The sequence below is a fragment of the Haemaphysalis longicornis genome, unplaced genomic scaffold (assembly GCF_048455015.1).
Source record: "Haemaphysalis longicornis isolate Haplotype H1 unplaced genomic scaffold, Haemaphysalis longicornis Haplotype H1 scaffold_7, whole genome shotgun sequence".
Classification (NCBI taxonomy): domain Eukaryota; kingdom Metazoa; phylum Arthropoda; class Arachnida; order Ixodida; family Ixodidae; genus Haemaphysalis; species Haemaphysalis longicornis.
In genome coordinates, this window is record NW_027526422.1 from 37,131,786 (window position 1) to 37,147,493 (window position 15,708).

General features: G+C 49.8%; 1 protein-coding gene across 2 annotated transcripts in view; it reads right to left on the reverse strand.

The window, feature by feature from the left end:
• LOC144147403 (lachesin-like) overlaps positions 1-15,708 on the reverse strand; it is a 164,723-nt gene that overhangs the window by 12,519 nt on the left and 136,496 nt on the right. For both annotated transcript variants that reach the window (XM_077679527.1, XM_077679528.1), the window contains 2 exons: positions 6,264-6,443; positions 2,848-2,976 (listed from right to left, as the gene is read on the reverse strand). In XM_077679527.1, the coding sequence (XP_077535653.1) occupies positions 2,848-2,976; positions 6,264-6,443 (309 nt within the window). The remainder of the gene's footprint in view (positions 1-2,847; positions 2,977-6,263; positions 6,444-15,708) is intronic.

Here is a 15,708-nt window from a genome sequence, read left to right on the forward strand (position 1 = left end):
TATCCTCTGTCCCATGACCCCACTCATCATAATCGCTTCCCGCTCGTGAGGACAGTTGTGCCCCGCTTACTAAAGAGTGTGTCGTGAGTATTACCACAGTCGTTCAATGCTTTTTAGCATTGAAGGACTCTGGTATCACGATTGCTCCTGACGCGAACGTACGAGGGGACGTTTTTGTTTTTTGGTGGTGGTGGTGGGGGTTGGGGAGGCAGGTGCACATGTGGTCTCTCTTATTTGCATGCCTAGAACAGTTTTGAGCAGCTCGTGGGAAGTCGCAAACTGCCCTAGAAATAGAAACTTTATGGTAAAACAAATCTGCAGAAATTCAGAGAATTGTCTCCTAATGCCAGCATTTTAAGCTGCTTGTATTGAGTGTGAGTTCCTTACCGCCAGTTTTTTCTTTATAAATCCCCTCCGACCAATTATCCCAATTCGCGCTATTATTGTTGAGGATGATAAGGAATAAAAGAAGCAGGGCTGCACGGGCACGGGGGTGCGGGCCTAGCTCGCGCCTCGTGCTCGGGGCAGTTGGTTCCTCATCAGCGCAGCGAAAGGGCTTCCGGCTGTCTGGCTCCCTCCTTACGTCGCATCCGCCAACAACTATAACTATTACAGGTGTTACTTCCGCTAAACCTGCATTTTTGAGGAAATGCAGGGCTTTACACGGTTCGTCATTTTCAGTATTTTTTATATTTTTTCTATTTTTCAGTTTTTCAAAATTCTGTTCTACCAATTATCTCCATTTACGCTGTTATAACGATTAAAGGTGGAACTTCTAGACATCTGCATTATCATTTGCACGGTGTTGCATGGTCCTGGCTGTAGGAGTACTCGGCAAAGAATGCTACGCGTTAAAAATACGGAGCTTCTCAGGAGCTGTTCTGTGGAGTGTAAAATGACAAATAAAGGACAATAAAAAAAAACATTGTGTTGCAATATGACGGCCTCACGGTACTTTTTTCCGCTTCTCTGCAAAGCATCACAAAGAAAAATAGTTCGGTATACATGAAGATACTTCAGATTACTCCAAACGATATTTGAAAGAAGCTTGCCCTGTTTACGGACTATGTACATCGTTTTGTGTTAACGATAACTAATTTATGACGTATCGATGGTGATAATGGCGCTTTCGAGGAACATTAATGTAAGGAGAACCTGCAACGCGCCTTTACATTAAATTAAATTTAGTAGAGTATACTCTGCTAAATTTACATTAATTAAACATTACACATTAAACAATAAATAAAATTAAACATTTGGAGGGCAGCTTCCTAGCTTGTTTCGCAATGTGTGACATACCGTATTTGCGAGATTCTAGCGCGCCCACGATTGTAACGCGCACGTAAGTTTACCCATAAAAATGTGAAAAAATAATTCATAATGAAAAAAAAATTATACATAAAGATGTGCAACAGCTGACTAAACTATGCCCATTTCTCCATACGAAAAAATTTACTCGCGTGACGTTGGCTGATTGTTGTGGATTGAATTGCGTTAGATTTTGGGAGGAGTTTTTGTCCATGGCGATGCCGCGGGGCACTTTGAAGCCTATTATGTATTTGCGCCAGATTGTACCACGCACACAAATTCTGAGGCTTATTTTATCGAAAAAAGGCGCGCGTTAGAACCGTGCCAATGCGGGCGGTGTTCGTTATATTGTGGCCTGACGTGCACTTTGCCCACGGTAAGCTTTACATACATCTGTTAACGGAGGTAACCAAGCACCCGAGTTTTATAGAGGAATGTTGTTACGTAATTTTCTTTCCGATAGTTATCAGTTTGATAAATTTCAGACGCCGGAAATTGTGGAAGGCTGGGTAGAGTCATTCGGGTTTAAATTTGACCCCATGAAACGCATCAGTTCGCTGGCGAATGTGCCTTCACGTGGGCACCGTATGCGTCGACAGAAATCTCTCGGCAATTTATCACGTACGACAAATGTGGCCTACTAAAGAAGAAGCTTGATTTTACACATGTGTTTATCGCAACTTTAGGAGTGAATATTTTTTCTGTTATCACTGTTTGAACGTTAAAGGGGCCATGAAGAGATAATACATGTTTGGTTCATTGAAAAGACTGCTTTTTCCTATAACAGTAACGCCAATTTTATTGCGAAGTTCAAACAAACAACGGACATATTAAATACAACATATGAAGCCACCCCTCTTTGCCAGTTACCCATCGCGGCGGCTCAGTGCCTAAGGCGTTGTGCTACTCAGCCCGTGGGCACGGGTTCGATTCCAGGCCGCGACGGTCGCTGTTCTGATGGAAGCGAAAAGCAAAAACACCCACGTGTGTGAGATTTGGGCGCTCGTTAAGGATCCCCAGGTAATCAAAATTAATCCGGAGCCCTCCACTACGGCGCGCCTCATCGCCTGCGTTGCGTCGGCGCGTTAAACCCTACGATCAATTAAATCTCTTTGCCAGTTTAGGGCGATTTTTCAATGACGTCACGGAATCTCGTTCGCGCTATTGGCGGCCGGCGTCCTAAGCCACCGCCAAGAAACATGACCAGGCCATTGCAGTGTGGCCATTAGTTCTGTTTTATCGTTTCACTCTAATGCTAACGCGAAGTTCGCACACTGATAACTGTTTCTAGTGCTCGCCTATATTACGTTACTACTGCCCATATTAGGTCACTGCAGCGGGAAATTTGAAAGTTCTCACTAGTTTTTTTGCGTGCTTTTGGTTACATAACGTTTTTTTGTGGCTGGAGCGGAGCTGAGTGAATTACTAAAGGCTAGTTCTTTCAAACTGAACAAAGTTGAATGCTGTCTTTATCGACCTTTAAATGCGCATGCGCACACTGATGGCACCGAGAGAAAGGAGGGGAAGAGGCGCTCTCACAGTGCACGTGCAGCATGATCCTGCGGCTGACGGGTGAAGGTACGTTGTTGTTGGCAATGCACAGGTAGGCCCCCATGTGGACACGACTGACCCTGGTGACGGTCAGGAACTCGCCCTCGTACGTTTGCACTGCGAGCGCACAGGGAGAGGGACACAAAAAACGGTGTTATTATAGCCAGGCGTGCGTGTATTGTACAATTGTTCAGCGCTGGCATATTTTAAGTGCAGAGCACTTTAGGGGCTCGCCTCGTCACCGCAGCTCGCTCGCTAGACCCAAGTAGAGCCACACGGCGTTCCGTCGCTGCGGTTGTCGTCGGGGCGTAGCCCAGAGGCTTCGAAAGCCAAGCGGTTTATACAGTCATAAGCGTTCGAAACTCGGGAACCGCTGGCGCTTGTCATACATCTCCCCGTTGCTTAGCGCAAAGAAAACTGCAGGTACATTTGAGGCAAAATATACGCAATTAACCGGCAGCGCCCGCGTTCAATTAGTTAGGAACACTCGTGGGGTTGGTTTTTACGGTAGTAAGCCAAAAAAGTGGCAGTGCAACGCCGGAACGTGCGGGAGGAAAAGCAAGCACAGAAAGAACAGAACTCCCGCTGGCGCAGTTTTAGGCAGGGGGAGCGCGAGCACTGAGAAGACGGGAAATTTGAATTGCATTGGTTGGTAGCTGTGAGCGGATAACGGCGCTACAGCGCATTATGGTGAATCACTGCTCTGCACTTCCGACAGCTTTTACATTGAGTAAAATGGCTTTAATTTTGTGAATGGCAGATCCATGCGGCATTGAAAACTCGCAGCTTGGGTCTGAAGGAAATTATTTATTTTGAATGATATCGATAAACTTGAGGGAAATCGGTACACTGGCCATACAAACTGTCCATTTTCGCACGGAATACCACAGTTATAGGCAAACACTTAGCCATATTTTTTTTTGTAAGCTTTAAGTTTCGCCCTTAAATTAAAGTAAACCGCATTTTCGTAGAATAGATTAAATATCGTTCGGGCAAAATGACGAATTCAAGCATATATCACAACTGCCATCACACTCTGTCGCTGGCTCTTTCATGGAATATGTTGACGTCATTGTTCAGGTAGCCACCTTTGCAGTTGCACTGGATGCCTTTAAACTGACCATTCCTGCTGGCAAAAGAGCTAGTAAAAAGTACTAAAATGAGGTGTTAACTCGTTTAAAAATTTCGCATACAAATAAAAAAAAACCAGCACTTCACGATCCCGGCCGCCCAACAGTGAACGTGACAAGGTAGTGGGCTTCCGCTTCCCCCTCTGGAGGCTATCGTCGCGTTTTAAGAAGTTCTCATCCGTGAGCAGAGCGACCTAATGACAATTTGTCAACAGCCCTCGCTCACTGGCCTCTTCTCCCAACAACAATAAAAAAAAGCGTCGGCAGCCGCGCCTTGAGCCGGGCACGATTCCCGTCTTGACCTGCTCCAGTATACAAGCGATTGCCGCTGCGTTGTTGTTTTTTCGTCCAGCGGTTTTCAGCTGGGGAAAAAACACAAAGCAAAGCTGGAGGAGAGCGAAAGTGATGCCTTCCGCGCACTCGATCGCGTGTAAGCTTTAGTGATCCCGAGGTCAGAACAGCGCGAAACCTGCGCCAGGTCTCCTGGCGGACGGACGAGCAAGCAATCTATTACAGGAGGCCCAAGCTCAGCAGGTTTCATTCCTCCCAAACTCCCCCTCGCGCCCTCCACTCCAGTGTTCGGCCAGTGTCAGTGTTTCCCGGCGCATTTCTGGAAGGCAGCGTTGGCGGCGAGGCTCCTTTCTCTAAGCCGGTCCGGAGCTTCTGTCAAGAAATCGGCTCCCCTCCGAGCTCCCGACGCGTGGCTCCCTTTTTTTGCCGCTCGCTTCTTGCGACTTGATCCGGCCAGCGCCTTTTGTTCTTGCGTGTAGCGCTTGCCTGTCTTCGGTCGGCCCGTAAGTGGATCGAAGGATTATGTCCTTTTCACTTTGCGCCGCCTTGTACGGCTTCTTATTTACACCCGTTCGCCTACCGCCGGCGTCCCCACGCCTACGCGGCTGGTTCCTCTTCGGGACGCGCGAAGAAGACCCGCCGAAGCGTCGCTGATAAGGGTGCACGCGGAGAACTCGCTGAAACAAAAGCAGCCTCATCGCTGTCCCGATCGGTCGCGCTTCTTCGTTTTTGTTTCTAATCGCGGGATTCTTCTTCATCACCGCGCCGCAGTTATGCTTGCTTCTCCCTTTTCTCTCATCTCGCCTGTGCTGAGAAAACGACATTAAAAAGCACAACTGAGCGCATTACTGGCGTCATTTTAGCAAACTTTATCAAATACAGCAGTAATAACTGAGAACAGTTTTGATTTCTGGTCTCTAAAAGTCTGGTCATGCACTTGGTTTGGGACTGGAACGTCTATTTACAGGTCTTCTTGTGGGTGGTTGGGCGGCACTCCACTGGGGTCTCGTGCCGTCTGCTACAGCTGCCGACTGGGTTCAGAAGAAGCGGTACCCTTGGTCGGAAAAAAAAGGAAAACCTTCCTAAAAGAAACCATGAACAGGTTCCACAGCGACAGACCTCGATAACGTCAGGAGCAAGCAGCCAGCTCATCGGTTCTCAGTTCTTTTTGAACGAGCCGAAACGTGAACACAGTCTGTTTTGAAAATTGTGGACTTACCCCCCTCCCCCTTCCCCCATAGAGTTGCATACTAATTTATACTAGAGCGTAATCTGGCGCCACTGACAAAGGGAGCCACGCTTCAGCGAGCGTTCCGTCACGTGCCGGGCAGGCGCGTTCCACTTGTCCTTAGCATGGCTCATGAACAGGCTGAAAAATTGGCTCTGGCGGCAAAAAGAAACAATATTACTCTAAAATATTAATCAAATTTGTTTTGTTAATATAAAATTGAACCCCCCAAAAGATTAATTTGTCAGTGATTATGCAGAAGCTTCATGCACGATGAACAAGAAAAAAATGTTATCCTTTTTTGTAGATTTTGGCTTCGAGACACAAAAGAAGCCATATGGCTAGCTAAGCCAAGTAGGCGAGGAACGTCGCTAGTGGCAATGGCGCCGCCCACGGCGGCCTGCGACTGCAGCGACAGATTGCCCACTAGTATATATTAGTATGAAAATCTATGCGAGGAACGTCGCTAGCTGCAATGACGCCGCCCACGGCGGCCAGCGATCGCAGCGCCAGATTTCCCCCTAGTATATATTAGTATGAAACTCTATGACCCACCTCCGCCACCCACTGCCTCCGCCGCCGACACCACAACCATTCAAATATGCGCATAACAGAAGTTAGTGCATTGCCAAACCCATGCAATAGCGTTACTTCAACAACTAATTCACAGTCCCCTGACAACATCACGTGTTCCCTCGAAGCTACGCGGTATGCAGACCACCACTCGTGATGCACACGTGTACGGCTCCTCTCACCCAGCGTCTGCGTCTTCTTCCCGTTCTTCCAGGCGCCCAGGGGAATGGGCTCGTTGTCCTCTCGGCGCCAGGTGATGGCCGGCCGCGGGTAGCCGCGGGCCTTGCACACCAGCGTCACGTTCGAGCCCTCGCGAACCACCACGTCCGAGCTGCTCTCTTCGACCACGATGTCTGGAGGAACTGCGCATGCGCGTGCGTAACGCATTAACATAGCAGGAAACAAAACTGCCACCCCGCCGCGTTGGCTCAGTGGCTAAGGTGTTGTGCTGCTGAGCCCAGGGACGCGAGTTCGATTCCCGGTTTCGGCGGCCACTTTTCTGATGGAGGCGAAAAGCAAAAATGCCCGTGTGTTCAAGATTTCTGCCCACGTTAAAGATTCCAAGGTGGCCAAGATTAATCCGGAGCCCTCCGCTACGACGCGCCTCATAACGTGTTTAGTTTCGGCACGGTAAACACCATAATCAATCACCAAAACTGCCGCCTTTGACTTGATGAAAAGGTGGGCAGGTAGAAGGGAACAGCATATTTTCAGGAAGGAAATGGACTGGCAGGGAAACCCCATACGGTGATCCGCGATGGCCATAAAAATTACGCGCGCACGTTCAGCTTCTACGATTAAATTAGCATTTGAATCGTTGTTGCACCTTTGCGCCGTACTCCCGCGTGACGCTCGTCGGGCTGCCGTTGAAGCAAACGCTCGACTTCGCCTCTCAAAGTCGCTCCCCTACGGTCGTTGGAACTACGCTGCTGCAGTGCGCTTCCCAGAGGATGTTCGCTGCTTGGTTGGACAGCCTACTTTGCAGGAGCGCCGAGATTTGAATCACTTCCTCACATGTGTGGGAAAGTGTTGGCTGAATAGCAGGACACTCGCAACAGCGGCCGAAGTATTTTTTTTTTTCCCAAAAGCGACGCGCAAGAGATGCGCATACCCCTCTGTGACAAAAACAGACGCACGTCTGCAACAGTGTATACGTCTCAGGCATGAAAAGCGGTCACTAAACATTAGTTAGCATGCTTTCCTAAAACGGCATATGGTTATTCTGACCTTCCTTCCCGCACAAAGTGTTTTGCTTCGATCGGGATTGTTCGCACACTACGTTAGCCTAATGCAACAAGACTTATGACGGTAATCGTAGCTTGTTTTTTTACCGTTGGACCTGCCGCTTTATGTGTTTTCGCGGTGCTAATCAACCTTCTCGCCCTCCGTCTACGCTAGTCATGCGCAAATCTGCGGTTATCCCGCAAGGTTCCTCAAAGCACCTCCCGCATCCGCTGTTCTTTGCCTATCTCACTACACGTTTGCTTACAGCCAAGAGGCGAGCCCATGAATCAGAGCGAACGCTGTCGGCTCAAGCGCCATTGGCGATACTGAGGCTTTGGGGAAAAGGAGCATCTCCACCGCGTCACAACATACGCCGATGATCTCGCCTGCTCTTTGCGAAGAGCGCTGTTTTCCGTCAGCTGTGTGCGTCTTAATCACGTTAATGGCAGCTTTCCCTACGCGCGATGAGCTTTTATTCTCGCCGCCGTGCCCGCGTCTGCCGCCCTTTTATTGACTCGGATTCATAATCAGATTGTGGCCAAACGGGCATTCCGCGGGCCGAAACAAGCCGCCGAGCACTTTTAATGCATCGTTTGATGGCACCCCGCGCGCCGATCTCTTTTCTTGTAACAGGTGGCTGGCTGGCGTTGCCAGGCTGCAAGAGAAAGCTGCGAGAACATGCCGTTGAGGATGTTGCTTAGAAGGTACTTAGGCTCTACTGTTCGTGTTTTTTTTTTCGATCATCACGACGTTAGCAACTGGACATCTTCGCGCTTGACCACTCGGGATGAAGCCGGGCGATCCTCATGCCAACGCCCCATACTGGAAGCAATTTATTGTGTTGTGAAAAACCAGCGATAAAAAAAGACCCAAACACAAAAAAAGAGACGAGGCAACACATAAAGAAAATTGCTTTGCGACATGGTGTTCAATTGAGGTTTTCCTACTGTCCGGTCCGTGTGCGCGCATCGAAAATGCTGGAAAAAAGAAACGCGCCTGCAAAACAAAATATGTCAACAAATACGTAAGGGGTGAGGACAGGGTCATTTACAAAATTCCGTTGAGGTTCGGGAAGGTTTATATCGACGAAACGTGCCGATACATCAACAAGAGGCTGAGGGAGCACTGCGCGTAGGTCAGTTCTCAAGGAGCTGGTCATTTTGCCTATCACTGGTGGTGTCAGTGCAAGTGTTAGCCATTGTTTGATACTGTGACGAATATTGGAAAAGGAGGGCTAAAACAGAGAGGGAAATACTTGAAGCGTTTGACATAAGCCAACAGCAGGAAGGAAATTGCATGAGCGTACCGTCCATTTCCTTCAGCGATAAAGAGATCACATTCTTACAAAACTGAGCGGAAGTAGAAGAGTTAAGTGAACGACAGCGTTTTCATTGAATCATGTGCACTTGTTGGCGCATGCATTGGCTTGGTTGTTCACAGGGTGTATCGCTTTTTTCAATTAGTCAGTTGCTAGTTCACCGTGTGTATGCTCTCGTGTCTCCTTGGTGTTTGTGTCTTTCTTAGCTGTTTTCTCCGAACCTTCAAAATGTACCAACTGGCTCAGCAAGCTGCACTTCACTTTATTAGAAGCACAGCGCGTGACTATCACATGAGGAGGGGACCGAGAGGCTCAGCTGGCTCGCCACAATGCCATGGCATCAGAGCCGAGAGCTGGTTGAAGGGCGACGTAACCTTGTACGCCTATATCTCGCAGTATTGTCAGCATCTTTTAAATGTCGCTCGCAGTCTATTGCATCGGCTCTATTTTTAGCGGCCTCCCTTACACAATGTGACGAATACCAGACTTTTGGTTCTTTTAAATGTAGTAGTGGAGCTGTTCTCAATCATGAGTAGGCCGCGGTCCTCTTCAGGGCTTGCAAAAGTGATATGGGACCACACGGAGAACTAAGTTGCTCCGTGTCATAATTACAAACAATTTACCCGCCGCGGTGGCTCAGTGGCTAAGGCGTTGTGCTGCTGAGCACAAGGTGGCGGGTTCGATGCGCGGCCACGGCGACCGCTTTTCTGATGGAGGCGAAAAGCAAAACCGCCCGTGTGCACGAGATTTCGGCGCACGATAAAGATTAACCAGGAGCCCTCCACTACGGTATGCCTCATCGCCTGCGTTGCGTCGGCGCGTTAAACCCTACAATCAATCAATCAATCAATCAATCAATCAATCAATCAATCAATCAATCAATCAATCAATCAATCAATCAATCAATCAATCAATCAATCAATCAATCAATCAATCAATCAATCAATCAATCAATCAATCAATCAATCAATCAATTTCAAACAATTTGTACTTTGTGTATTAACTACGAGAACATAGATTCTCCATTAGCACAGCGTAATATCTTTATGCAGGCGAACCTCGAGTGCGGGCTACACTCAACTGCTAGGACCTGAGCCTTGCTGCCGGAAACCAAACACCAACACAACTATAGAACTTCGGGCATTACATGCAGTACGCGGAGTTCCTCTTTCGTGAAACACTTGGTTAACGGACAGACAGCTCAATAGGTGTTTGGTAATGGCGATATGTGGGCCTATGCAGTTTATTATGGATGAAAAAGGCTGACCAGTGTGAGATACAGAAGCATTGAGCTGGTGCTCTATAGGGCGACGTCCCGGTTGGCCATTAATTGCCTTAAGCTAGTATAACAGGCTAACAAGCCGGTACATAAAGACTCTGGTAGATCGGGCTTCAATGCATGACCTAACGTTTCCTTCAGGTAGTATTTCATCGAGTTTGAGAGCCTAATTGAACATCCCCGCGTTGTTCCAGTTAGCCCGTATCAACACTCGTTAGCCCGTATCGAATTAGTTTCGTCGAAAGTGTGTTCTATACATGCCTTAAAAAGGGCAAGTTGGCTGGGCGTGTTTAAGCGCGGAGCATGTTAGGTTCCCGGATGTCGTCGTATCTTGTCGTAGATATCGGGTCACGGTATCTAGACAAGCAGTCCCGCGATGTCACGCACCTAAATAGAGGCTTCGAAAAGATGACCGTTTCCCCTGTTCGGGATAGAACCTGTGCCCCTCGCGTTACGAAGCCGATGTCAATCCAGTTGCGCTACACAGGAACACGTACGTTACTCATATAAAAAGTGTTGGGGGTGATCTTTGCGCTGCGCCGTTGCCACGGAAGTTGTCGCTGCCAGGTCGCAAATAAGTACGCCATAAAATAAAATACGGAAAAAATTATCAACTAACGCATTAATTACCTCAAATTATTGAAAACTCAGTCACGTTTCTCTTTATCGGCGTTTTGAAAGGCTGCGGTGGCCGCTCTTAACTACTTCGGTATCAACGCCATCAACTTCAGGCTGATGCCGAGACTAGTCGAGAGAGGGTGCCAGAGCCCTTTTTGACGAATCACTGCTCCGCACTTTACAGATTTAGCGTTGAGTGGAACTGCTTTAATTTTTTATGTGTTTGCAAAGCTTAGCATTAAAGACATGTACGTGAGTAAGTCTGTTAGTTAAGGCCGGGGAAAAAAATCAAAGCCGGTTAATCCTGCGTACAGTGAGTAGTTTTGCCTCGGAATGCCGAGAGCACCGTTCAGATATATGTAGAAAAAAGCCACATTTGCCGGCCATCTTAAATAACGGTGCAGATTATGGTATCAAAACACGTCCTCATTTTTAACTGATAATTTGAAATCTTGTGAAAGGGCAGCGACTGATCACTACGCCCTAGATACGAGGACGAGGTTTTTCTGGGTAGAAATGCTACTGAGTACAAACGCGGGATAGTCTCAATGGACGGCAAAGTTTGTTACCATGACGGATTGTAAACAGGGCCATAGAGGGGGACCTAATTGAAGCTCGCGCAATGAGAACAGTCGTGAAGCCTTCGTTGTAGTGATGCAACATGAAAAGAAGACCAACGCAATTCTTCGTTCTCCCTTTTATTTTTCGCTTACAAAGGTGCAATCTGTGAAGGAAAGTTTGACGTCCACCTAAATGCAGCCATACGGCTACAAAGGAAAGCTATACAGCTTTCTCAGAAACTTCGCAGTTGAAGAAAAATTCGTCCTAGTCCAGGATTCGAACCCGGGACCACTGCTTAACCGGAGCAGTCAAACTTTTCTTCACAGAAACTTACTCCACCTTGTGGATTTCCCCTAAATCTGCCGATTAAAGGTGCAATCTATGCGTGATTTTACTTCCGAGAATGTACGTTTCAGTATTCGCAGAAATTAGTTGTTGTTAGCTATAGTTTTTTTTCGGCCACTTCGCCATAACACACGCACGTAGCGTGCAATCACGCCCCGTGTCGACGCCACGTAAGCGAGAAAAAAAAACGCCCATGTCACAGTCACGGTCCTACGATGCTTAGGGTTGCTAAGGCTTTCGTGGAGAACATTTTAGGCTAGCATCTTGAAACTTTTGCCAATGCGTAGCTGCATCAAGAAGCTCAAGGGTGACAAAAAACATTGAGTACAAGTCAGCGAAGGCGACCTTGCATGAGCAGCGGTGGAAAGGTGCTGCGTGGAAAAAGTCCTCTTCAGAAACCCAGAAGGCCGCCAAAAGGCAAGCGCCAGTCTCCAACACTTTAGATGCAAGCTTCGACGATGACTTCCCGCCCCTACCTGCTTGCGGACCCGTGAAACCTGCGGCACCCGCTACAGCGGCACCCACGCCGTCATCCGCCAGCTGGGCCAAATGCTCAGAAAACTGGGCGCCATGGCCCTTCAACGGGAGGTTGGGGAAGTGCACCCGGGCTACGAGTGGTGGTGGAAGAGGCTAGCCGCAGTTGGGCTTGGAAAGAGCGTCACCGCAGACACAGGAGGCCCCGCCGGAAGCAGGCACAGGAGATGATGGTGGCTGTTCTCAACCTGCACGGAGCCAGGAGTGAACAGAAGTGGGGGGAGCTCACCAAGCAAATGCGAGACGAACACATCGCGGTATTTGCAGTGATAGAGACCCACTTACGGGAGGAGGAAGCCCATCCGAGTGAGCCAGGCTTGGGGTAGGAGGGGTGTAACAGGGCCTGCTCGGAACGCCGTGGAGGTAACCTAGGATGCCTATGGACAGAACCCCAGCGATGGACTAGAACACTCACCACATGCCGGGAACACATGTGGTTGAAGGGGACCATTGCTGGTAAACCCGTTGCCCTAGCAGTGGTTTACTGGTGGACAGGCAGCTCGATAGAACACAGCGCGGAAATAAGTGCCTGTCACCGAAAGGATATCCAGAGCCTACGAGAGGGGCACGAGATCTTCATGGTGGGTGACTTCAATGCACACATAAAGGATCTTGGTGACCGCCCTGATGCCAGTGGCAACTTGCTGTTGGGGTTGGCGGAAGACGAGGGCCTAGTGATAGACAACCTCACAGGCAAATGCACCAGCAGGGTGACATGGGTTGTACGTGACCTACAGTCATGCATTGACTACTGTTTGATGTCTGAGGGCCTTTATGCAGAGCTGGACTCAATGATCATTCACGAGGACGGGAAGGGGAATCTGGGCAGTGACCACAACCGTATCGTGCTGACATTCCGGGGGCGCAACAGTCACTCAAGACGTCAGGGGCACACGAAGACGCGACTAAATGAACGGCAGCTCCAAGAGGTGGCGGATCGGCTGGAAACGAGGGCGGAAGAGACGAGCACATACGCAGGAATGATGGGGGTGATACGGGATGAGATGAGCAGGCAGGTGCCTTTGAGAGCACGGTCACACTGCCCAAAGGCGTGGTGGAAGGCTGAAGTGGCTGCTGCAATACACCAAAGAAGGAAGGCCAGCCGCCTCCAGTGACACCTCAACAAGGCTGAGAACCCTGAGGCTACTCGCACAGCATGGGAGACTTTCCTAGACTGCAAACGCTCAGCAGCAGCCCTGGTGCAGACCAGCATCAGAAGGGCCAACAAGCAGTTCATGGAGGAGCTCAAGGCGGCGGGCCGTCAGGCGCCTAAGCGTTTCTGGCAGAAAATCAAGAGGGATGCACGGACGGTAACGGGCACATCTCTGCGGGCACCAGAGGGCAACACTGTAGAGGAGAAGGGCTGTTTGCCGGTGTGGAACAATTGGCTGCAGTCACTGCAAGCACCCAGGGGCCCCCCGGATCAGTAAAGTGGGTGCACGGATCTGTGGATTCACTGCAGCAGCGAGGAGTCATCCCAGTGTAAAGTGGAATTCCGTCTTCCTCCCACAGCGAGGGAGCTGGAACGGGCAGTCAAGTGAGCTCAGGAACGGCACCTGGCTGTGACAGCGTCCCAATGAGCTTGGTGAAGGTGTTGGGCCCCCTAATGTGCACACAAGTGGGCATCTTCCTGACTGAGACTCTGGAGAAGGCTACCATTCCTGAGGAATGATCGGAGTCTGTTGAGGCCACGGTAGAAGGGGGCTGGGGACAAGACGGACCCACTGAATTACAGGCCCAATGCAGTGACCCCCATGCTATACAGGATTGCGATGCAGGTGGTGCGGGAGGGACTGCAGGGTTGGGCAGAGAGGAAGGGCCTGCTGAAAGAGCTGCAGATGGGTTTCCGAGCGGCAGGCGCATTGATGACTGCCTATATGTGCTCACCGAGTGCGTGGAGATCACGCATCACGCAGCGTACCCACCTTCCCCTGTATGTCGCTCTCCTCGACATAAGCAAGACGTGTGACAGTGTGGACCGGGAGCTCCTGTGGAACATCTTGGATAGGTACGGCCTGGAGGAGAGGGACGTGGACCTGCTGCGAGCCATCTACGCACAGGTGGTCGTGAGGGTCACACAGCATCGCCGGTCGAGGTCACGCAGGGACGGAGATAGGGCTGTCCTCTGTCGCCCCTCCTCTTCATACTGTATGTTGGGGGAGGGATAGGACGCCTCGAGGGGACCGGCCAGGGCTTCAGGCTGGAACACAAGGATGGTGGCCAGACAGTGGTGGACAACATTCCGGCGCTGGTGTACGCGGACTATTTTGTTGTCCTTGCTGGATCCCCGCAGGAACTGCAACAACTGCTGGACACCTGTGCCATGGACATGACCGAGCGCCACCTTGTTTTTAAACCAGCCAAGTGTGTCGTTATGGCGTGGGGTGTGGAGGCACAGCAGACAACCTCCACCTGGCACCTGCCGGGACCCACAATTCATTTGGTCCCAACGGCGAAATACCTGGGCATGAGGCTGACCACTGGGACCAGCTGCTACCTCGCCGAGCCTGAGAGTGAGCTCAAGGCGAGGGCATCCCGCAGTAAGGGCATGCTGGTCCGCCAGTCCCTGTGGTCTTTCAACAGGTACGAGGTGACCAGGGGCCGAATTCTCTAAAAAAGTTGTTATGCCTGACTGTTTTTGGCGCCTAAAACACGCGTACCCTTCCTTTGGATTGACAAATTGTACAACGGCGACGATGAATACCGTATCGGCATCTGCCATCCATTCGCGACACTTCAACAGGGGCTTCACCGCACTGCTTCTGCTCCGCGCCGCTGAGATGGCGCCACCCGGTTCATGCTTCAGCGCTTTCGAGGCTCGTAACCGCGCGCGTTTGTACGCCCCGCAATGCATTCACAGACGTCCACGTCGAGATTGGGTTCATTCAGTAATAATAATACATGCACGCCTTTTTTTTCGGAAGGGGGGGGGGGAGGAGGTGGGAGAGAACTGTATAATTTGGGCCTAGTGATGTGAGACCCCCCCAGAGAAAGCAAGCTTGGCAGGGGGCAGCAGAAAGTTAGATCGGCAGATGGGATCAAAAAGTTTTGCGGGGATGAATTGGTCGCACTTAGCGCAGGACCGGGATTATTGGAGATTAACGGGAGAGCCCTTTGCCCTGCAGTGGGCGTAGAAAGGCTGATGATGATGTGGGAGCGGTTCATCATCAGCACATAAGGCATTACGCTGATCAGCTCAAAATCACGGGGTTTTGTACGATGGTGTTTCAGATTGACGCGAAGTACAAAACCGGCCTCGAGAATACCCCTCGCTGTGCCTTGGAAGACATCAGGTGGTCCTAAATAATCTGAAGCCTTAAATTACCGCCCTACTCGGATTGTCACTGCAGCCTCTGGAGGGGTCCAGGCAACAACGCACAAAAGTTAACGCCGGATCAACGTTGTTTGGCACGTGCATTGGACTTCTCGGCATAAATTAAAAATGAAAATAACTGTAGTCTTTAATCAAGTCACGGAGTGAATAAAACTTAAAATTAATCATCTGATTTGGCAAGCCTGCAAGGAAGCTGCCATTCCGAAGGCTGAACGCGGAGCCTGAAATAATTCCCACCCAATACCCAGCGTGTATACGTGTGCGCCCTGCTTCGCTATGCAGCTCAATCGTATGAGATTCGAAGCACATACCTTGGCGAAGCGAGGGAGCCTTTCTAACGTCGATTTTTTTTTTTTTTTGGCGTCGTTATGTAGAAATCCCATTTGAGGGAGGAGCCCATGGGCAGGGTTGCGA